General features: G+C 40.7%; 4 protein-coding genes across 5 annotated transcripts in view; all 4 read right to left on the reverse strand.

Moving 5' to 3' along the window:
* Positions 1-19,933, reverse strand: part of LOC144078743 (GTPase IMAP family member 8-like) — a 48,869-nt gene extending 28,936 nt beyond the window's left edge. Inside the window, exons 1-2 of one of the 2 annotated variants that reach the window (XM_077607063.1) lie at positions 19,787-19,933; positions 113-823 (exon numbers count right to left, since the gene is read on the reverse strand). In XM_077607063.1, the coding sequence (XP_077463189.1) occupies positions 113-823; positions 19,787-19,802 (727 nt within the window). In that variant the 5' untranslated portion in view covers positions 19,803-19,933. Of the gene's footprint in view, positions 1-112; positions 824-11,191; positions 11,320-19,786 lie in introns of those variants that run through there. The other variant, XM_077607062.1, reaches the window with a different exon arrangement.
* LOC144078748 (GTPase IMAP family member 8-like) lies at positions 3,861-9,084 on the reverse strand. Its single transcript, XM_077607069.1, has 3 exons — positions 8,250-9,084; positions 7,403-8,164; positions 3,861-3,941 (listed from the first exon to the last, which is right to left on the reverse strand). Exons 1-3 carry the CDS (start codon positions 8,908-8,910, stop codon positions 3,880-3,882), a joined length of 1,485 nt encoding a protein of 494 aa, XP_077463195.1. The 5' UTR covers positions 8,911-9,084; the 3' UTR covers positions 3,861-3,879.
* Positions 9,433-10,621, reverse strand: LOC144078979 (GTPase IMAP family member 9-like). Its single transcript, XM_077607482.1, has 3 exons — positions 10,588-10,621; positions 9,819-10,529; positions 9,433-9,452 (listed from the first exon to the last, which is right to left on the reverse strand). The coding sequence occupies exons 1-3, from the start codon at positions 10,619-10,621 to the stop codon at positions 9,433-9,435; spliced, it is 765 nt and encodes a 254-aa protein (XP_077463608.1).
* Positions 15,145-19,130, reverse strand: LOC144078980 (GTPase IMAP family member 8-like). Its single transcript, XM_077607483.1, has 5 exons — positions 19,097-19,130; positions 18,328-19,038; positions 16,903-17,586; positions 16,078-16,830; positions 15,145-15,278 (listed from the first exon to the last, which is right to left on the reverse strand). The coding sequence occupies exons 1-5, from the start codon at positions 19,128-19,130 to the stop codon at positions 15,145-15,147; spliced, it is 2,316 nt and encodes a 771-aa protein (XP_077463609.1).
* Positions 19,934-21,149: the final 1,216 nt, after the last annotated feature.

Here is a 21,149-nt window from a genome sequence, read left to right on the forward strand (position 1 = left end):
AACGACATGTGTGGGAAATACGGTAATAATAATAATAATGATACAATTTGCCGAATAAATTGCAATCACCTTCAACAAAAACTACAAATCAACAGGTTTTTTTACTACTTACCTGAAATTTTGGCTTTGATTTGCTCTCTTATTTCCAAGGCTTTCCTGTGTCTTTCAACAGCCCTCTTTGCTATTTTTTCTTGCTTCTTCTTAATGGCTGAGAAGATATGGTTGTCCAGCCTGTAGACGGAATCATCATTGGCCCTCACCATCTCATCAATCTTGTCTATCAGCGTCATGACCTGCGTAATGCTGCTCCTGGCTTTGTTGTTGATCACGTGGTACCTGTTGTGACACTTTTCTATCAACCATTTGAGGGCTTTACCTTGATTCTCAATGTATTGCTCAATGGTCTTTGGGCCCAGATAGTCCCCAAAGGTGAAAAGTACAATGCAGTGTTGCCAAACTCGATCCCCTAGCAACTTCATATATTCTTGCAGGGTATTCTTTTTCTCGGACGAAAACCTGGAATTGATGGCTATGATAAGAAGGAAAGCATGCGGACCGGGCAGACACTTGGAGGGATTCATCTTAAAATAATCCTTGTCCCATTCTGGGATTTTCCCGCGAGAGGGAGAGTAATTCCATCCTGGTACGTCAACAACCACCAGCTTCCGTCCCTCCACGATCTCATGTCGAGCTTCGCTTTGAGCTGTTCGAGTCCAGCCGCACTCGAATCGCTCTTTGGTCAGAATGGTGTTGGCCACAGAGCTTTTTCCATCCCCTCGAGCACCAATGATCACCACTCGTCTCTCAGGCAATGGTGAAGAATCTGCAAAGCAAAAGAACAGTAGTTACTAAAGTTTCATTTTGGCGATTGGATCATGAACCGGTTCTTAGGATCATTGAAATGTAGCTAGACCTACGATCGTAGAAATCAGGTAGTTTTGACAAAATACTATACTAGAAACGAGATCAGAACTCAAGTGTAATTCGACTTCACCAAAATGTATTTCAGATACATATTGCTTTTTTGTCAACAACCTGAATTTTAACTACTGTAAAATGAGTTTCATAATACTTTAATGTATTTGAGAATATCAACCAATTTTTTTGGGGGGGGATATATATTTGTATATATATATTTTTTATTATGTTATGTTTATCATTATTATAGATGTGTATCAATATTATTATATTATATGTACTTGCAACGAAGAGTTATTGACATTTATACAAAGGGCATTTTAATGCATCTCTTGCAAAAGTAAGGACTGAGGTTCGCATCAAGAGGACTGGGAATTGCCTTGGGCATGAAGAGTGTCCACAACAAGCGCCCTTGGGAACAGTGGACTGTTTTGGCTTCGCAGGATGGGTCCACAACAAGCGCTCTTGGGAAGATTCGACAGACCTACAATTGCTTTGAGAACTGTGATAAATTGTTATGAGACTAAATATGTTTAGACTTCTGTGGGGCATGGCGTTAAAATCTTATCAATAAATTAGCGAGAGAGACCTCGAGTTGTTAGAATGATCTAGACTACATACGTGGATGGATGTATTCTCTTCTTGCAAGAATTAAACAAAGATGTGACTTCAGATGCCTCTTTTATTGTGAATTTGGAAATACCTAAGGATTATTCCAACACATTATTAACAAATATGTCCGTGAAAAACAGAAATGCTTTGTGTGTAACGATATTGGAAACAAAGAATGTATAAGGCCAGTCTGCTTTTCCAGGTCCCCCCGGTTCACTACCAGTCAATAACAGTTATTTTTTTGCTGTTGAAATGTAGAAACATTGTTTTCTTGATAGAATTTGTTTTGATTTGGTAACAACATCCACCAAGAAAAATAAAGAACAAGCAAATAAGAGTTTCTTTTGTGTTTTTTGTTTGTTTTTTGTTTTGTCTGCAGACAGAGCCATACACTCGATAATTAAAACACAACCAGATGCATCTTATTGACATGGTATTCTTTAACTCACCTTTCATGTCCGACATTGTGTTTTGTAGTCAGGTATCCACATTCAGAAACTTTACTTCTAAAATGAAACATCCATAGCAGTTATGAGTCCGAAAACAACAGCAGTGCTCTGCAATCAAAGTGCTTATGATTTTGTGATGATTAAGGAGTGTTAAGAATGTCTGCAGGTGTGGCCAAGTTGTGGAACTGGTTTTTTGGGATGAAGTAAAGATCTATTAAGTTTCACTTAAGAAAAGAATAAAACACGGTTTATTTTAAAGATTTAAAAAGGGGTTCTATCTACCATTGTTCTTTTTTTAATATTTTAAAGTAAAAAAAAAAACTTATTAAATTTATCTACTTAAAAGCCAATTTAGTATATAACTTTAAAGGCTCTTCCTTGAACAAAAATACCCGCGTTTTATAAAAGAATATCTGTACTCATGTCCTCCTGAATGTACTTTTTTTAACTTATATTTTACTGCACATGCATAAAAATACTCAAACATTACTTGTCTAGTTTAAATTATTATATTCTACTCGGGAGGATTGATAAAAAGCATGAAGCAAATCAGAAAACCGTATTTACAAGTTTCAATACGATGCAATTTAAGAAAAACTCAAATGTAAAAAAATCACACAAATCAAACACAGGCCATTTCAAAAAATAAAACTTAACTGTTACGTTCACCAAAAGGCATTCCCAAATGCATGCACAAATAAAAGAGATGGGAGAATCATCTGTGGTTTTCTTGCAAGAGAGAATCGAACCGACTCGCCTTCGTCCAGGTTCATTCTGGCGTTACACGCATCTTTTTCCTGTTTATTAGCTTCAAGGACCCAAGTTACAATGGACATCTCAGCTCTCAAGAGAGGGGTGGGAAAACAGGTGTGAGAAGTCAATAGAAGTTTTAGCTTTGAAACAAATGAAGGTCATGTTGAGCCGAAGGTTCTTCTCCGCATTCCAGCAGTCTAAGATGATTTGAGCTTCCTGTTGTTTGGTCTAACTAAGTAAAGCAAAGCGTTCTTCATTGCAAGCAAATATATAATTACGTAAGACTAATAACCCTAACAATTGCGATATCTTTTTTCATAATGGACATAAATGGAAAATTGGGGCTATCGGTTTTCTAGCAAAGCTATTTGGCTTCTCCTAATTTTTGAATTTGTGTAATATTTTAGGACACTGTTGATGCAATGTAAGCCCCTCATTTGCCAAAGGGAAACTGAGAGCTGAAGCCCGATGACTGTGACTGATATAGGTTAGAGGCCGAGTTTGAGCTTGTTGGATTCGTCAATAGCCAGTGCAGAATTTTATCCATGGATTGGGTGGATCCACTCACTGCAAATGAAAATGCAACATAATATATTAGAATTTGTTTGATAGGATGTATGTATTGTATGGAAAGAAAGAAAAGACAGCAAGGAAGATTTCACATGAGAAATGGGTGTGTATTAAGGGGCCTCAACTCTGACTTGTAATCAGCTTTGCCTTGTAAAACCATTCAACTTTGGCCACACCCAGTTTTGGAAAGATTAATTTTCTAAATGAAGAAGTGATTAATTTCAAACTGAACTTGTTCATAATTTAGACTTTTGAATCAAGTTCACCATTATTAACATTAATTTGTTGCGATGTTCTCTTAAGAAAATACTGCGCTTCTGTCTCTTCATATTGTTGGGTTGTGCTGCATTGTTCCAATAAGAACTATTATTCTAACCATGTTCGGTTCACGTTTGGCCAAAATATGAACAAGTTCATGAACTTGGATTTAATTAAGTCAAACAAAGGGCAGAACAAAATTGAAAGCTTGAATTATACCAATTGGAATGAAATAATGATAGTTTACGCACAGGTCGGGGGGTCAGAACTCCATGCTCTTCAGCTCTTGCTTCGATGACTGCAAAATTATGGTGTCGATCTAACTAATCTGCTCTTCAATATCAGTCAGGATACATTTCTTCTTGCCTTTTCCCTTTGAACCTTGAATGAAGAACAAAGGTGAAAATATTGGAATACTCAAATGATTAATAATAGAATTTATGGGTATACCAACCCAATGACAGTGGAACAATCTCCTTGATGTCCTGTTGCAGGTCGATGAGCTTCTGCTTGTACATTCTATGCAGCTCAGGCTCTTGGCTCCTGAACTTCTGCTTAGTTCTATGTTGCATCGTTTCTTGGATTTTCCTCTTCTGGGTTGAGTGGGGAACACTTTGTGCTGAAGGATGCAATTTGCTACGGTTGTCATTCCCGACATTTTTTCGCCGAGTATCAAAATTCGTACCTCATTCAACTTTTTGGCAGAACCTGGCAAAGGAAAATAAGAATACAAATGTAAAACTTACACGTGAAGACTATTGTTTTTAGACCGTGTTGAAGAGTAATGCATTACCTTTCTGCACTCGGTGACTGTTGGGTTTATTCTGGGATGCTACTATATGTTCATTAAGCATTTTAATAGGTAATGAAGCTATAAATTAATTTGTGCTATATGTTAGGACCGAGTAAGCGCGACACTTTCCCCCCACAGCTGCTTTCGAGGCCAGTTAATTGTTTTCAGGACTATTGACTGAACAGGACACCATGTTCCAGGCCGAGACTGTTGATCTGAGTTGGCAATGAAAATCTACAAGGGACTCTTAAATTGCTTTGACTTGGATTCCGGCAGATGGCGATAATCACATTATTGTTTAAAAATACGGTCGCTCTGTTTCCCTTATAAAGAAATTATTATGCTTATTTGTGCAAATTCTTACGCAGGTGTTTTTGGTTTCGATCTAATATGAGATTGTTGTGGCAGTTGTTTTTTGACCTTAATGGTGTTATTCGGTTAGCTTATGCAATTGTTTGAATCACATTAAATGTTTTGAGTATGGCGCGACTAAATGGACAGAGGAGGATGCCGTTTCTTCAGAATCATCCTGGACGAGGGCGAGTTGGGAGTGATTTTCCTTGCAAGTTGTAGCCAGTGTATGTTAATGATGTCTCCCTGTTTTGATTAAAGTGTATTAATAATAAATCTATCAGTGACCCTTTTGGTTTCTCAGCAAAGCAGCTTTTTTCACATTCTTTTTTCTCTCCATCAGCTCCTCTAGCATCTTCATATTGGGTGTATGCATCGCCAGCAACAGCTGAATTGTCTCCAGTAGCACTGTGAAATATGAAGTGTATTCTTTTGTACTCTTGTATTCTTTTGCACTCTTTTATATATTTTGGATTGGATTGGATAACTTTATTCATCCCGTATTCGGGAAATTTCATTGTGACAGTAGCAAGAAAAGGCATAGTTATAAGTTAGACAGTACAGTCAAAGGCCGCAGAACAACAAAACAAAAGCAAAAAGCACAAAGTACAACGCGAATCAAAGTCAATGGGATCATTAAGAATCACCAAATCATTAAGACAGAAAAGCAGCAAAACACAAAAACGAGTCACGAGTTTCGGTAGCAAAAACGGAGACTCAAAAAGACGTAAAGTTGGACAAAAACTGGAACCACACACAGGAAGTCTTCCACGAGATGGGGAACTTCTGCAGACTGTGACCGAGGTAGAGAATATGCAGAGTCACTCTTTTCCAAGTTTATCCGCACAGTTCCTCAGTAGTCTGGAGCTGAAGAAAAAAGCAGCTTGGTTTTGAAGGCGGAAGGTTTGCTTGCATTTCATGCACAAACAGTTTTTTCTCTTGTAGCTTCACATTCAGCTCGTTCATGTGTGTCAGGATGTCCACAGTAAAGGTTAAATGTTCAGAAATGTGTCCAATAACAAACTAATCTCCTGTTTGAGCTCCCACACACATTTACATACTTTTACTAGACTAGTCCACCATCTATCGGGGAAACGAGTGTATTGTAGGGAAATGAATGAGGTAATTGTTTTTACTATAATTTGGACAACGTCGGCGGGCCGGATTAAAAAGCCTAGCCGTAGTTTGCCCATGTCTGTACTATGCAATAAAACCATATTTAACAAGCGCATTAGGACGTTATTCTCCATTGCTCTGTAGTCTGCACCTAAAAACACAGCAGTTAATAGTATTGCCAATTTATCTGACATTTAACAGAAATACCCGGTTCCGATGAGAGGGGGCTTGTTTCAGATGGATGAAAAAACATTTCAAATTTCACATTGATTTCCACTGATAATTTTATCCAGGGGAATTTCACAGTAGTATGTGAATATTAGCATTTTCCAATACATTTGGACGCAGTGTTTTAATTAAATAGGAAAAAGTAGCCAAGGAGGCTCCTAGAATTCGCAATTGTTTTTCCACTCTGAATGCATAAAAATGCATTTAAAATAAATGCTAACAAAACAAATATAGGTTGGAACGCTGGAGTGTGGTTGGCACTTGGGCCTCATAGTTCTGAGATCCCACACTCCAAAAACATGCACGGCTTGTCCTAATTTTTTAATTTGTATAATATTTTTAGTACACTGTTGATGCAATGTAAGCCCCTCATTCGCCAAAGGTAAACTGAGAGCTGAAGCCCGATGACTGTGACTGATATAGCTTAGAGGCCGAGTTTGAGCTTGTTGGATTCATCGATAGCCAGTGCAGAATTTCATCCATGGATTGGGTGGATCCACTCACTGCAAATGAAAAAGCAACATAATATATTAGAATCTGTTTGATAGGATGTATGTATTGTATGGAAAGAAAGAAAAGACTGCAAGGAAGATTTCACATGATAAATGGGTGTGTATTAATGGGTCTAAACTCTGACTTGTAAATCAGGCTTGCCCTGTAAAACCATTCAAATTTGGCCACACCCAGTTTTGGAAAGGTTAATTAAAGTAATTAATTTCAAACTCAACATGTTCATAATTGCGAGTTTTGAATCAAGTTCACTATTATTAACATTAATTCGTTGCGTTATTCTCTTAAGAAAATACTGCGCTTCCGTGAGCTAGTACCCTTAAAATACTTATTGTTGTACACAATATTTTAGAGTAGCCTGCGAGCACTTGTCGTCTATAAACCAGGCTTTTAATCAATATATCAGTTGGCTTAATATTATTCGATACTACTTAAAAAGATTTTGGAATGTTATCTTTTCATATTGCTGGAATGTGCTGCATTTTTCCAATAATAACTATTATTCTAACCATGTTCGGTTCACGTTTGGCCAAAATATGAACAAGTTCATGAACTTGGATTTAATTAAGTCAAACAAAGGGCAGAACAAAATTGAAAGCTTGAATGATACCAATTGGAATGAAATAATCATAGTTTACGCACAGATGGGGGGCACGAATTCCATGCTGCTCCACTCTTGCTTCGATGATTGCAAAATTATGGTGTCGATCTGACTAATCTGCTCTTCAATATCAGTCAGGATACATTTCTTCTTGCCTTCTCCCTTTGGACCTTGAATGAAGAACAAAGGTGAAAATATTGGAATACTGAAATGATCAATAATGGAATTTATGGGTATACCGACCCAATAACAGTGGAAAAATCTCCTTGATGTCCTGTTGCAGGTCGACGAGGTCCTCCTTGTACATTCTATGCAGCCGCAGCTCTCGCCTCCTGAACCACTGCTCAATATGTTGCATCCTTTCTTGGATTGTTCTCTTCTGGAATTTTCCCTCAACCCTCTGGTGGATGTCATTGATGTCGGGGTGGAAGAGGCAACCCTGGTTTTTTGCTGACATCTCCTCTATTTTCTCAAATAACTGCGTGTGCTGGCTTACATTGTCTTTGTCCGTGACATCCAGGCAGTGGTATCTGTTTCCGCACATGTCAATCAACGAATGAAGCGCTTCGGGTTCCCTCTCGATGAATTCTTCGAGGGATCTGTCGACCAAGGTGTCCACGTTGCTGAACAGGACCATTGTGTGATCCCATACATTGTCTCCAAAGAGCTCCACGTGGTCTACCAGCATTTTCTTATTGACCTCGTTAAATTTCATGTCCAAGGAAATCACGAACAGAATAGCGTGGAACCCCGGAGTGCTCAGTGTCAAACCGTTGACGATTTTATTGTCCTTTTCCCAGGTGCATGCGGCCACTCCTTGCCAGCCCGGGGTGTCGACCACTGTGACCCTCCTGCCCGTAACCTCGGTCTCCGAAGCCAAACACCCGTCATTCGGTTGAGTGGGGAACACTTTGCGCTGAAGGATGCAATTTGCTGCGGTTGTCTTCCCCGACATTTTTTCGCCGAGTATCAAAATTCGAACCTCGTTCAACTTTTTGGCAGAACCTGGCAAAGGAAAATAAGAATACAAATGTAAAACTTACACATCAAGACTATTGTTTTTAGACCATGTTGAAGAGTAATTCATTACCTTTCTGCACTCGGTGACCCTCTTGGTTTCTCAGCAAAGCAGCTTTTTTCACATTCTCTTCTCGCTCCAACAGCTCCTCTAGCATCTTCATATTGGGTGTAAACGGTTGGAAATTGTTCCCCGCCAGAGTTAGCTTGATTTTCTCCAGTAGCTCTACAACCTGACTGCTATCATCTGCGTTCATGTTGTCCATGACGTGATACCTGTTACCGCATCGGTCCACCAGAGATTGCAGCGCCCCCCCTTCGCCTTCAATGTATTCTTCAATACTGCGTGACCCCATCCGGTTTCCTCGGGTGAACACCACCATCGTGTGTTTCCATACGCTGCCCCCTAGCAACTCCACGTGAGAGATGGCTGCATCCAGATGACTGTGGTTGAACGAGGCATCTGCGTCAATCACCAGTAAGAAGACGTGGGGCTCCGTCTTGCACTTAAATAAGCTGTGCAAGACCTCGTCTTTAATCGTTTGTGGCGTGTCGGATGCAGGGGAGCTTTTCCTCCAGCCTGGTGTGTCCACTATTGTAATCTCTGTATTGTCCGCCGTGCCACGGAGGATGTCGGAGAATGTTGTCGGTTTTTCGTTTACATACTCTTTGATACCTAGAATGGTTTTGCCTACGGAGGTTTTTCCAACAAATCGGCTGCCAAGGAGAACCATCTGAAGTTTATTGATGGGTTGGTTTTCTAATATAATTAGAAAAAAGAAGAGATTGTTTTTGTTGAGTTGGGACAGGACGAAGACAACCGTGGTACTTCATGAACATGCTTTTGAATGAGTTTCTTTAAATGACTGTCAAATTCATTCAAGTCTTAGTATTCGGAATCACTTATCACAAGGATATAAGTATCATATTTTCTCGCATATTATCCGCATCCACGTATAAGCCGTATCCTTAAAATTGCCTTAGAGTCGTTGAATTTTACAATTTCTCTTGTATAAGACCCCCCCCCCGATTCACAATTTTATCCTCCATATTCATGGAGGGAGTACAAATGTGTTACTTTGAAGGGAAATCCTTAAGAAAAATCATCGCACGTGGTATTTCTGAGATACTGTTTAAATAGATTGCTTGATTTCGCATTCCGAAAAGGTGTTGCCTGCATGTAGCCAAATTCAAAAAGGAAGTCAAGTGAGCATTACATCCAGGAAGTGTGTCCGTAGTGGTCTAGTTTGTCATCCCTAGGCGATATGGCGGCGCCCTGTTCGAGCAATGGCAGGCACGTGAGTTTTTTGAAGGTTAATGCAAAATACGTTTTTTTTTCTTGAATTTCATTCATAAATTTTGTTAAGCGTTTTATCTGTTTATCTTTTCTCCATTCAGAAATAAATGACCGTATCGACATTGTCTTGCGTTATGACGTTTCGTCTTTGTCAGCTTGCAGTTTCGTGCATGTCAAGTCTAATTTGCTCGCATATAAGCCGTACCCTCGATTCAGTCATCATTTTTTTTTCAAACACGACATATGTGCGAGAAAATACGGTAATTATAATAATAATGATACAATTTGCAGAATAAATTCCAATCACCAACAAAAACTACGAATCAACAGTTTTTTCCTACTTACCTGAAATTTTGGCTTTGATTTGCTCTCTTATTTCCAAGGCTTGCCTGTGTCTTTCAACAGCCCTCTTTGCTATTTCTTCTTGCTTCTTCTTAATGGCTGAGAAGATATGGTTGTCCGGCCTGTAGACGGGATCATCATTGGCCCTCACCATCTCATCAATCTTGTCTATCAGCGTCATGACCTGCGTTATGTTGCTCCTGGCTTTGTTGTTGATCACGTGGTACCTGTTGTGACACTTTTCTATTACCCATTTGAGTGCTTCACCTTGACTCTCAATGTATTGCTCAATAGTGTTTCGGCCCAGATAATCCCCAAAGGTGAAGAGCACAATGGTGTGTTGCCAAACCCGATCCCCTAACAACTTCATATATTCTTGCAGGGTATCCTTTTCCATGGGCGAAAACCAGGAATCGATGGCTATGACAAGAAGAAAAGCATGCGGACCGGGAGGACACTTGGAGGGATTCATCTTAAAATCATCCTTGTCCCATTCTGGGATTTCCTTGAGAAAGGGAGAGTTCTTCCATCCTGGTACGTCAACAACCACCAGCTTCCGTTCCTCCACGATCTCATGTCGAGCTTCGCTTTGAGCTGTTCGAGTCCTGCCACACTCGAATCGCTCTTTAGTCAGAATGGTGTTGGCAACGGAGCTTTTTCCATCCCTTTCAGCACCAATGATCACCACTCGTATTTCAGGCAACGGTGAAGAATCTGGAAAGCAAAAGAAAAGTGCTCACTAAAGTTTCATTTTGTCCATTGGATCATGAACCGGTTCTTAGGTTTGTTGGAATGTAGCTAGACATACGATCATAGAAATTCAGAAGTTTTGACAAAATGCTATACTAGAAATATTTAAGATCCGAACTGTAATTCAACCTCACCAAATTGTATTTCAGATACATATTGCTTTTTTGTCAACAGCCTGAATTTTAACTATACTGTAAAATGAGTTTCGTAATACTTTAATGCATTTGAGACCTATATCATTATTAACAAATACGTTTTTTTGGGTAATTATATTTGTGTATATATTTTTTTCATTATTAACAAATATGTCCGTGAAAAACAGAAATGCTTTGTGTGTAACGATAATAGAAACAAAGAATCTATAAGGCCAGTCTGCTTTTCCAGTTCCCCCGGTTCACTACCAGTCAATAACAGTTCTTTTTTTGCTGTTGAAATGTAGAAACAATGTTTTCTTGATATAATTTGTTTTGATTTGGTAACAACGTCCACCAAGAAAAACAAAAAGCAACCAAATAAGAGTTTCTTTTCAGTTTTTTTGTTTGGTTTTTGTCTGCAGACAGAGCTGTACACTCCAAAATTAAAACACAACCAGATGCATCTTATTGACATGGTATTCTTTAACTCACCTTCCGTGTCCGACATTGTGTTTTGAAGTCAGTTATCCACGTTCAGAAACTTTTCTTCTAAAATGAAACATCCATAGCAGTTATGAGTCCGAAAACAACAGCAGTTCTCTGCAATCAATGTGCTTATGAGTTTGTGATGATTAAGTAGTGTTAAGAATGTCTGCAGGTGTGGCCAAGTTGTGTAACTGGTTTTTGGGGGGGAATAAAAGTTTAATTCAGTTTCACGTAAGAAAATAATAAGGCACGGTTTATTTTAAAGATTTAAAAACGGGTTCTATCTACCATTGTTCTTTTTTTAATATTTTAAACTAAAAAAAATTCACTTATTGAATTTATCTACTTAAAAGCCATTTTATTATATAACTTTAAAGGCTCTTCCTTGAACAAAAATACCCGAGTTTTATAAAAGAATATCTGTACTCATGTCCTCCTGAATGTACTTTTCCTAACTTATATTTTACTGCACATGCATAAAAATACTCAAACATTACTTGTCTTGTTTAAATTATCATATTCTACTTGAGAGGATCGATAAAAAGCATGAAGCAAATCAGAAAACCGTATTTACAAGTTTCAATACGATGCAATTTAAGAAAAACTCAAATTTAAAAAAAATCACACAAATCAAACACAGGCCACTTCAAAAAATAAAAATTAATTGTTAAGTTCAACAATAGGCATTCCCAAATGCACGCACAAATAAAAGAGACGGGACAATCATCTACTCATCAACTGGCACGCAACAATTCCGGCCTTACAGAGTGAGATGCTTCCGAAGAGAAGGTTTTCTGCCCTGAATCATCATGCACTGGCGGAGGCTTCCGAGGCTGTTGACTGGGCTTCCTTCATGGAGATCACTTCAGTCGGCGAGCTGTGGACATCGTTGAAACAATCCATACTCCGGGTGACGGAGCGTTCAGTACCATTGTCGATGCCACGGCACCAGAAGCACAAACCCTGGGCAACGCAAAAGGTGAAGCGGGAACGGACTCTCAGAGATGTTGCTTGGCGCGAATTCCAGGAACGAGGCACGGCGGCAGCATATGAGGTCTACAGGCAGCAACGTAATAGAGCAGTGTTCACTGAAAGGCAAGAGCGGAGCAATTACGAACTGAGGTTAGCGCAGTCATCTCGTGCAAACCCCAAACGCTTCTTTGCCCATGTTCAAGCCAACAAACGTCTACACAATCAAGTGGTTAAACTCAAGGATGCTGATGGAGTCGGTGTCACGGATGCAGAGGGGGAAGTTCTCTTTTTGCTCGGGTGTACACAGACATTTACAAAGTCGATGATGGGCGATCAGCACCTCCATTTGCTCGGGATGTTCCCCCAATGCCTGCAGTTGCCATTACACCTCCTGAAGTCTACCGAGCCTTGATGTGTCTGGACGCCACTAAAAGTCACGGTCCTGATGGTATTCACCCAAGGGTCCTCCAGGCACTCGCTCCGACCATAGCACTTCCCCTCGCTCATCTCTTCACACTGTCCTTGCAATCAGGTGACATCCCCGAAGACTGGAGACGAGCCGTCATCTGCCCTATCTACAAGAAAGGAGACCGAGAAGACCCGTTGAATTACCGACCGGTCTCCCTCACTTCAGTGATCTGCAAGATGTTCGAATCTATCATCAAAACGTCCATGATGGCCCATCTCCAGAACGCAGCGGTGATCTCCGATGGTCAATATGGCTTCGTGTCCAAGAGATCCTGCCTCACCAACTTGCTGATGATGGCGGAATGGGTCACTCAATTAATGGATGATCTACAAATTGCTGACCTGGTCTTCCTGGACTTCGCCAAGGCGTTTGATTCGGTCAACCATCGCTTGCTACTCCGCAAGCTGGAAGCTTATGCGATTCACCCAGCGGTCGTGAGGTGGATTGGTGCGTTTTTGGCTGGCCGCACCTTTCAAGTTCAAGTCAACGGCATACTCTCGGAGACTCACAACGCCCCCAAGCGGTGTCCCCCAAGGCTCCGTTCTTGGACCACTGTTGTTTGTGGTGTTTGTCAACGACCTGCCAGAGCACATCTCCCAGCGGGTTCTCCTCTTTGCTGATGATGTGAAGCTCGTTGCTCCCCGGAGTGACTTCAAGGACCTGCGTAGGTGCCTTCATCACGTGTGGAGATGATCGAACCTGTGGGACTTGCCGCTCAACATCACTAAATGCAGTCATTTGGCTATTGGGGCTCCTCCTGATGCACCTCTCGATTTTGAACTGGGACGTCTGGAACTGGAACGATCTCAACGGTGCAAAGATCTGGGCATCATTGTCGATGCCACTTTCAAACCAACGGCCCAATGCATCCAATCAGCCAACAAAGCTCGCGAAGTGCTGTTCCTGATGTTCCGGTCCTTTGCCATCATCACTACAGACATCTTCCTTCCGCTGTATGTTTCCCTGGTGAGGCCCATTCTCGAGTATGGGGTCCAAGCTGCATCACCGTACCTCGCCAGGGACATCCAGCATCTGGAGCGGGTCCAGAGAATTGCAACGAGGATGGTCCGCGGCCTCAGCACAATGTCCTACGAGGAAAGATGCCAGCGACTCAATCTTCCGACCCTTGAGGCTAGGCGTCTGCGAGGGGACCTGATACTGGCCAACAACATCCTCCACGGTAACTACAACATGCCCCACGATCTCTTCTTCACGCCCGCACCTGATCGAGGTCTGAGGGGTCATCCGTGGAAGGTGTATCCTCGCAGGTTCCGGTTAAATCGGCGGAAGGCTGCTTTTTCGGTGCGCATCGCCGGACCTTGGAACCGGCTTCCGCAGAGTGTGGTCGAGAAGCCGACGGTCGCTCAGTTCAAGAGGGCTCTGGATGACATGTTGGCCGTGAACCAGTGACAACACCGCGTTCTTTTGTTTACACACTTCTTGTATCTTCGTTACATGGCCTTTAGCCTTTGTGCTTTCTTTCGCAATAAAAAAAAACCTAAGATCTAATTCGCACCTCATACGATGTTTACTTAAGATAAGAGCTATTTTCTGTAGTTCATCAATTGTGATAACCTACAATAAAACCCTACAATAATTAAATTAGAGAAACAAACCTTCTACCAGGCATTTCCTAATTACACATTTGAATGTTTAATAAAGGACCCACAAATTTTCACCAATATGCCATAATATGGTAAATTTTCCATCCCTTTTTCTTTAACCAGCCAATCTCTTATGTTAAAGTATTAAGGTCAAAAAACAACTGCAACAACAATTGCATATCAGGTCTTCAAAACAACAATTAAGGTCGGAAACCAGAAACAACTGCATAAGAATTTACACAAGCAAGCAAAACAATTTCCATATTAGGTGAAGCGAGCAACACTATTTCAAAACAATATGCGAGTATTTTCAGAAGTCAATTCGATTATCGCCATCTGCTCTGGAATCCAAGTCAAAGCAATTTAAGAGTAATTCACAGATCTTCATTGCGAACCCAGATCAACAGTCCTCGGAGCCCGGGACTGGGTGATCTGTCAGGCCAATAGTCCTCGGAATAGGGCAAAACAATTAAACGTCCTCGGAGCCAGCTGCAGGGGGAAGTGTCCTTTGATAACAGTTATGCTGAGCGTTTGTGTGCTTATAATGATTAATATTTCACATATACATATAATGATTAATATTCCACACATACATATAATGATTAATATTTCTTAGTTGTATGCACATATATTAGTACCCAAAATAACTCCAACACCCTTCATTCGCCAAACTGAAACTGAGAGCTGTAGCCCGATGACTGTGACTGATATAGCTTAGAGGCCGATTTTGAGCTTAATGGATTCATCGATAGCAAGTGCAGGATTTTATCCATGGATTGGGTGGATCCACTCACTGCAAATGAAAAAGCAATTGAAAATTGGGGCAATTGGTTTGCTAGCATTGCTGTTTGGCTTGTCCTAATTTTTGATTTTGTATAATATTTTTAGTACACAGTTGATGCAATGTAGGCCCTTCATTCGCCAAAGTCAATCTGAGAGCTGAAGCCCGATGACTGTGACTGATATAGTGTAGAGGCCGAGTTTGAGCTTGTTGGATTCATCGATAGCCAGTGCAGAATTTTATCCACGGATTGGGTGGATCCACTCACTGCAAATGAAAAAGCAACATAATATATTAGAATTTGTTTGATAGGATGTATGTATTGTATGGAAAGAAGGAAAAGACAGCAAGGAAGATTTCACATGACAAATGGGTGTGTATTAATGGGCCTAAACTCTGTTTTGGAAAGGTTAATTTTCTAAATGAAGAAGTAATTAATTTCAAACTCAATTTGTTCATAATTTAGACTTTTGAATCAAGTTCACCATTATTAACATTAATTTTTTGCGTTGTTCTCTTAAGAAAATACTGCGCTTCCGTGAGCTAGTACCCTTAAAATACTTATTGTTGTACACAGTATATTAGAGTAGGCTTGTAGTCTATAAATCAGGCTTTTAATCAATACATCAGTCGGTTTAATATTATTCGATACTACTTAAAAAGATTTCGGAATGTTATCTCTTCATATTGTTGGGTTGTACTGCAGTTCCAATAAGAACTATTATTCTAACCATGTTCGGTTCATGTTTGGCCAAAATCCGAACAAGTTCATGAATTTGTATTTAATTAAGTCAAACAAAACGCAGAACAAAATTGAAAGCTTGAATGATACCAATTGGAATGAAATAATCATAGTTTACGCACAGGTGGGGGGCAAGAAATCCATGCTTCTCCGCTTTTGCTTCGATGATTGCAAAATTATGGTGTCAATCTGACTAATCTGCTCTTCAATACCATTCAGGATACATTTCTTCTTGCCTTTTCTCTTTGAACCTTGAATCAAGAACAAAGGTGAAAATATTGGAATACTCAAATGATCAATAATGGAATTTATGGGTATACCGACCAAATGACAGTGGAACAATCTCCTTGATGTCCTGTTGCAGGTCGACGAGCTTCTGCTTGAACATCCTATGCAGCTCCAGCTCTCGGCTCCTGATTATATGTTGCATCGTTTCTTGTATTTTCCTCTTCTGGAATTTTTCCTCAACCCTCTGGTGGATGTCATTGATGTCGGGGTGGAAGAGGCAACCCTGGTTTTTTGCTGACATCTCCTCTATTTTCTCAAATAACTGCATGTGCTGGCTTACATTGTCTTTGTCCGTGACGTCCAGGCAGTGGTATCTGTTTCCGCACATGTCAATCAACGAATGAAGTGCTTCGGGTTCCCTCTCAATGAATTCTTCGAGGGATCTGACGACCAAGGTGTCCACGTTAATGAACAGGACCATTGTGTGATCCCATACATTGTCTCCAAAGAGCTCCACGTGGTCTACCAGCATTTCCTTATTGACCTCGTTAAATTTCATGTCCAAGGAAATCACGAGCAGAATAGCGTGGAACCCCGTAGTGCTCAGAGTCAGACCTTGGACGATTTCCTTGTCCTTTTCCCAGGTGCATTCGGCCTTTGTGTGCCAGCCCGGGGTGTCAACCACTGTGACCCTCCTGCCCGCAACCTGTGCCTGACAAGCCAAACAACCACCATACAGTTGAGTGGGGAACACTTTGCGCTGAAGGATGCAATTTGCTGCGGTTGTCTTCCCCGACATTTTTTCGCCGAGTATCAGAATTGGAACCTCGTTCAACTTTTTGGCAGAATCTGGCAAAGGAAAATAAGAATACAAATGTAAAACTTACACAACAAGACTATTGTTGAAGAGTAATTCATTACCTTTCTGCACTTGGTGACCCTTTTGGTTTCTCAGCAAAGCAGCTTTTTTCACATTCTCTTCTCTCTCCATCAGCTCCTCTAGCATCTTCATATTGGGTGAAAACGGGTGGAAATTGTTCCCCGCCAGAGTTAGCTTGATTTTCTCCAGTAGCTCTAAAACATGACTGCTATCATCTGCGTTCATGTTGTCCATGACATGATACCTGTTACCGCATCGCTCCACCAGAGATTGCAGTGGCCTCCCCTCGCCTTCAATGTATTCTTCAATACTGCGTGACCCCAGCCAGTCTCCTCTGGTGAAAACCACCATTGTGTGTTTCCATACGCTGCCCCCTAGCAACTCCATGTGAGTGATGGCTGCATCCAGATGACTGTGGTTGAACGAGGCATCTGCGTCAATCACCAGTAAGAAGACGTGGGGCTCTGTCTGGCACTTAAATAAACTGAGCAAGACCTCGTCTTTAATCGTTTGGGGCGTGTCGGATGCAGGGAAGCCTTTCCTCCAGCCTGGTGTGTCCACTATGGTAATCTCTGTATTGTCCGCCGTGCCATGGAGGATTTTGGAGAATGTTGTTGGTTCATTTTCATAGTCTTTGATACCTAGTATGGTTTTGCCTACGGAGGTTTTTCCAACAAATCGGCTGCCAAGGAGAACCATCTGAAGTGTATTGATGGGTTGGTTTTCTAATATAATTAGAAAAAAGAAGAGATTGTTTTTGTTGAGTTGCGACAGGACAAAGACAACCGTGGTACTTCATGAACATGCTATTGAATGAGTATATTCATTTTGATTCACAATGTTCCCCTCCATATTCATGGAGGAAGTACAAATGTGTTACTTTGAAGGGAAAATCTTAAGAAAAATCATTGCAGGTGGTATTTCTGAGATAATGTATCAATCGAAAGGATCGTCTGCTGGATTGCGCATTCCGGAACCGGGGTTGCCTGCATGTAGACAAATTAAAAAAGGAAGTCAAGTGAGCAGTACAACCAGGAAGTGTGTCCGTAGCGGTCTAGTTTGTCATCCCTAGGTAAGATGGCGGCTTCCTGAGCGAGCAATGGCAGGCACAAGTAAGTGTAGTTTTTTCCCATTTTATGCAAAATATGTTTTTTTCTTGAATTTCATTCATAGATGTCAAAATAAATTTTGTCTTATTAATTTATCTTTTCTCCATTTTGAAATAAATGACCGTATCAACATTGTCTTGCATTATGGCGTTTCGTTTTTGTCACCTTGCAGTTTCGTGCATGTCAAGTCTAATTTGCTCGCATATAAGCCGTACACTCGATTGTCATCATTTTTTTGAGTGACAAACACGGCGTATATGCGAGAAAATACGGTAATTAGAATAATAATCATACAATTTGCCGAATAAATTCCAATCACCAACAAAAACTACGAATAAACAGTTTTTTCCTACTTACCTGAAATTTTGGCTTTGATTTGCTCTCTTCTTTCCAAGGCTTGCCTGTGTCTTTCAACAGCCCTCTTTGCTATTTCTTCTTGCTTCTTCTTAATGGCTGAGAAGATATGGTTGTCCAGCCTGTAGACGGGATCATCATTGGCCCTCACCATCTCATCAATCTTGTCTATCAGCGTCGTGACCTGCTCTAAGTTGCCCCTGTCTTCGTTGTTGATCACGTGGTACCTGTTGTGACACTTTTCTATTACCCATTTGAGTGCTTCACCTTGACTCTCAATGTATTGCTCAATAGTGTTTCGGCCCAGATAGTCCCCAAAGGTGAAGAGCACAATGGAGTGTTGCCAAACTCGATCCCCTAGCAACTTCATATATTCTTGCAGGGTATTCTTTTTCTCGGACGAAAACCTTGAATCGACGGCTATGCCAAGAAGGAAAGCATGCGGACCGGGGGGACACTTCGAGAGATTCATCTTAAATTGATCCTTGTCCCTTTCTGGGATTTCCCTGAGAGAGGGAGAGTTCTTCCATCCTGGTACGTCAACAACCACCAGCTTCCGTCCCTCCACTATCTCATGTCGAGCTTCGCTTTGAGCTGTTCGAGTCCTGCCAGACTCGAATCGCTCTTTAGTCAGAATGGTGTTGGCAACGGAGCTTTTTCCATCCCTTTCAGCACCAATGATCACCACTCGTATCTCAGGCAACGGTGAAGAATCTGCAAAGCAAAAGAAAAGTGCTTACTAAAGTTTCATTTTGTCCATTGTATCATGGACCGGTTTTTAGGATCGTTGGAATGTAGCTAGACATACGATCATAGAAATTCAGAAGTTTTGACAAAATGCTATACTAGAAATATTTAAGATCAGAACTGTATTAATTCAACCTCACCAAATTGTATTTCGGATACATATTGCTTTTTTTGTCAACAACCTGAATTTGAACTACTGTAAAATGAGTTTGGTAATACTTTAATGTATTGGATTGGATTGGATTGAATCACTTTATTCATCCCGTATTCGGGAAATTTAATTGTGACAGTAGCAAGAAAAGGCATAGTTATAAGTTACACAGTACAGTCAAAGGTCGCAGAACAATCAAGCAAAAGCAAAAAGCAAAAAGCACGAAGTACAAAGCAAATCAAAGTCAATGGGATCATCAAGAATTACTTTTTGAGTCACTATTTGAGACCTACATCATTATTAACAAGTGTTTTTTTTTGTATATATATTTTTTTCATTATTAACAAATATGTCCGTGAATAAAAAAAGAAATGCTTTGCGTGTAACGATAATAGAAACAAAGAATCTATAAGGCCAGTCTACTTTTCCAGTTCCCCCGGTTCACTACAAAAAAAAATGACCAGCGTTTACCTTTGCTTCTTCAATCAATAACAGTTCTTTTTTGCTGTTGAAATGTAAAACACAACAAGATGCATCTTATTGACATGGTATTCTTTAACTCACCTGTCGTGTCCGACATTGTGTTTTGTAGTCAGGTATCCACGTTCAGAAACTTTTCTTCTAAAATTAAATGTTGCACCCTGTATTTATGCTTGAAACACAGGGAGAAATAATCACAATAGTGATTCGTTGTTGCTTCCTCAATCCAACTTTATTGATATGACGTCTACCGTGCTGGGGTCAAGGTACGTGTTCCACCCTGCATTTTATCTTGAAACACAGGGAGAAATCATCATAACAGTGATTCGTTGTTGCTTCTCAATCCAACTTTACTGTTATTTTATCAACACAAAAACCCATAATATACAATTACACCCATACATATATATATATATATATATATATATATATATATATATATATATATATATATATATATATAAGCAACACGTTAGAACCCAAAACATAATGTACAAATACACCCGTTCACTATACGGTCATAACTTGTCTTATCTTTTCTTTTTACAACTTCGAGAAGTCCTTCTCAACTATTCAACAGGGAAGATGCTACCACCTACCTGATGCACAGGTCTCTTTCACACCTGGAGAACACGGGAAGCACGCTGAGAATGATGTTTTTTGACCTCTCCAGTGCGTTCAACACCATTCAGCCGGTCCTACTGAGAGGGAAACTGGAAGAGGCTGGAGTAAGGAACCACCTAGCCGCATGGATCATCGGCTTCCTCACTGACAGACCACAATATGTGAGACTCCAGGACTCTATGTCTGATGTGGTAGCTTGCAGCACGGGGGCCCCACAAGGCACAGTGCTCTCCCCACTCCTCTTCTCCCTCTACACATCAGACTTCAAACATAATACAGACACCTGCCACCTCCAGAAGTTCTCTGACGACACCGCTATAGCTGGACGAGTGACTGACGGGAACGACCTGGAGTAATAATAATGTTTGGACATAGGCCCTGTCGTCATCAACAACAACAAAAGCCTACTTGTCATCACACCCAGAAACTGCGTATGACGAAATTGGTAGTGCTTCTCCATAAGGTGCGTTTACTCGGCAAAATACCTAAATAAGGGATAGTTACTGACTTGTAATTTGGCATTCTGCTGTCATGGATACAGGTCACTTACCTCTCACTGTCTTTCACTTACCTTCAGTCAGCTAGTAGGAGGCAGATCACCATCCAAACATCTTTCCATATTACCTCAGAAGGGAATGTGTGTTGTTTTACCGCAAATTTAGAGTTCTGATGGATGTGGGGGAAAAAACTGTCCTTAAGCCTATTTGTCCGTACTTTGTGGGACCTATAGCGTCTGCCAGAGGGCAGCAGCTGGAACAGATTGTGACCAGGGTGGTATGGGTCCCCTATGATGTTCCTGGCTCTGCTGAGGTAACGAGGGCTG

The sequence above is a fragment of the Stigmatopora argus genome, chromosome 8 (assembly GCF_051989625.1).
Source record: "Stigmatopora argus isolate UIUO_Sarg chromosome 8, RoL_Sarg_1.0, whole genome shotgun sequence".
In the NCBI taxonomy this organism is placed as follows: domain Eukaryota; kingdom Metazoa; phylum Chordata; class Actinopteri; order Syngnathiformes; family Syngnathidae; genus Stigmatopora; species Stigmatopora argus.

What these genes read in the sequence shown, in the direction of transcription:
- LOC144078748 (XM_077607069.1), bottom strand. Translation starts at nt 8,910, where the DNA reads ATGGTTCTCCTTGGCAGCCGATTTGTTGGAAAAACCTCCGTAGGCAAA. An exon ending in GGGTCACCGAGTGCAGAAAG is followed by an intron (nt 8,165 to 8,249) that starts GTAATGAATTAC and finishes TTCCTTTGCCAG; the next exon opens with GTTCTGCCAAAAAGTTGAAC. An exon ending in GATTTTTCCACTGTTATTGG is followed by an intron (nt 3,942 to 7,402) that starts GTCGGTATACCC and finishes TCTTCATTCAAG; the next exon opens with GTTCAAAGGGAAAAGGCAAG.
- LOC144078979 (XM_077607482.1), bottom strand. Translation starts at nt 10,621, where the DNA reads ATGTCTAGCTACATTCCAACAAACCTAAGAACCG. An exon ending in TCCAACAAACCTAAGAACCG is followed by an intron (nt 10,530 to 10,587) that starts GTTCATGATCCA and finishes TTTGCTTTCCAG; the next exon opens with ATTCTTCACCGTTGCCTGAA. An exon ending in AATCAAAGCCAAAATTTCAG is followed by an intron (nt 9,453 to 9,818) that starts GTAAGTAGGAAA and finishes TTGCTCGAACAG; the next exon opens with GGCGCCGCCATATCGCCTAG.
- LOC144078980 (XM_077607483.1), bottom strand. Translation starts at nt 19,130, where the DNA reads ATGTCTAGCTACATTCCAACGATCCTAAAAACCG. An exon ending in GGGTCACCAAGTGCAGAAAG is followed by an intron (nt 16,831 to 16,902) that starts GTAATGAATTAC and finishes TTCCTTTGCCAG; the next exon opens with ATTCTGCCAAAAAGTTGAAC. An exon ending in GATTGTTCCACTGTCATTTG is followed by an intron (nt 15,279 to 16,077) that starts GTCGGTATACCC and finishes TTTCATTTGCAG; the next exon opens with TGAGTGGATCCACCCAATCC.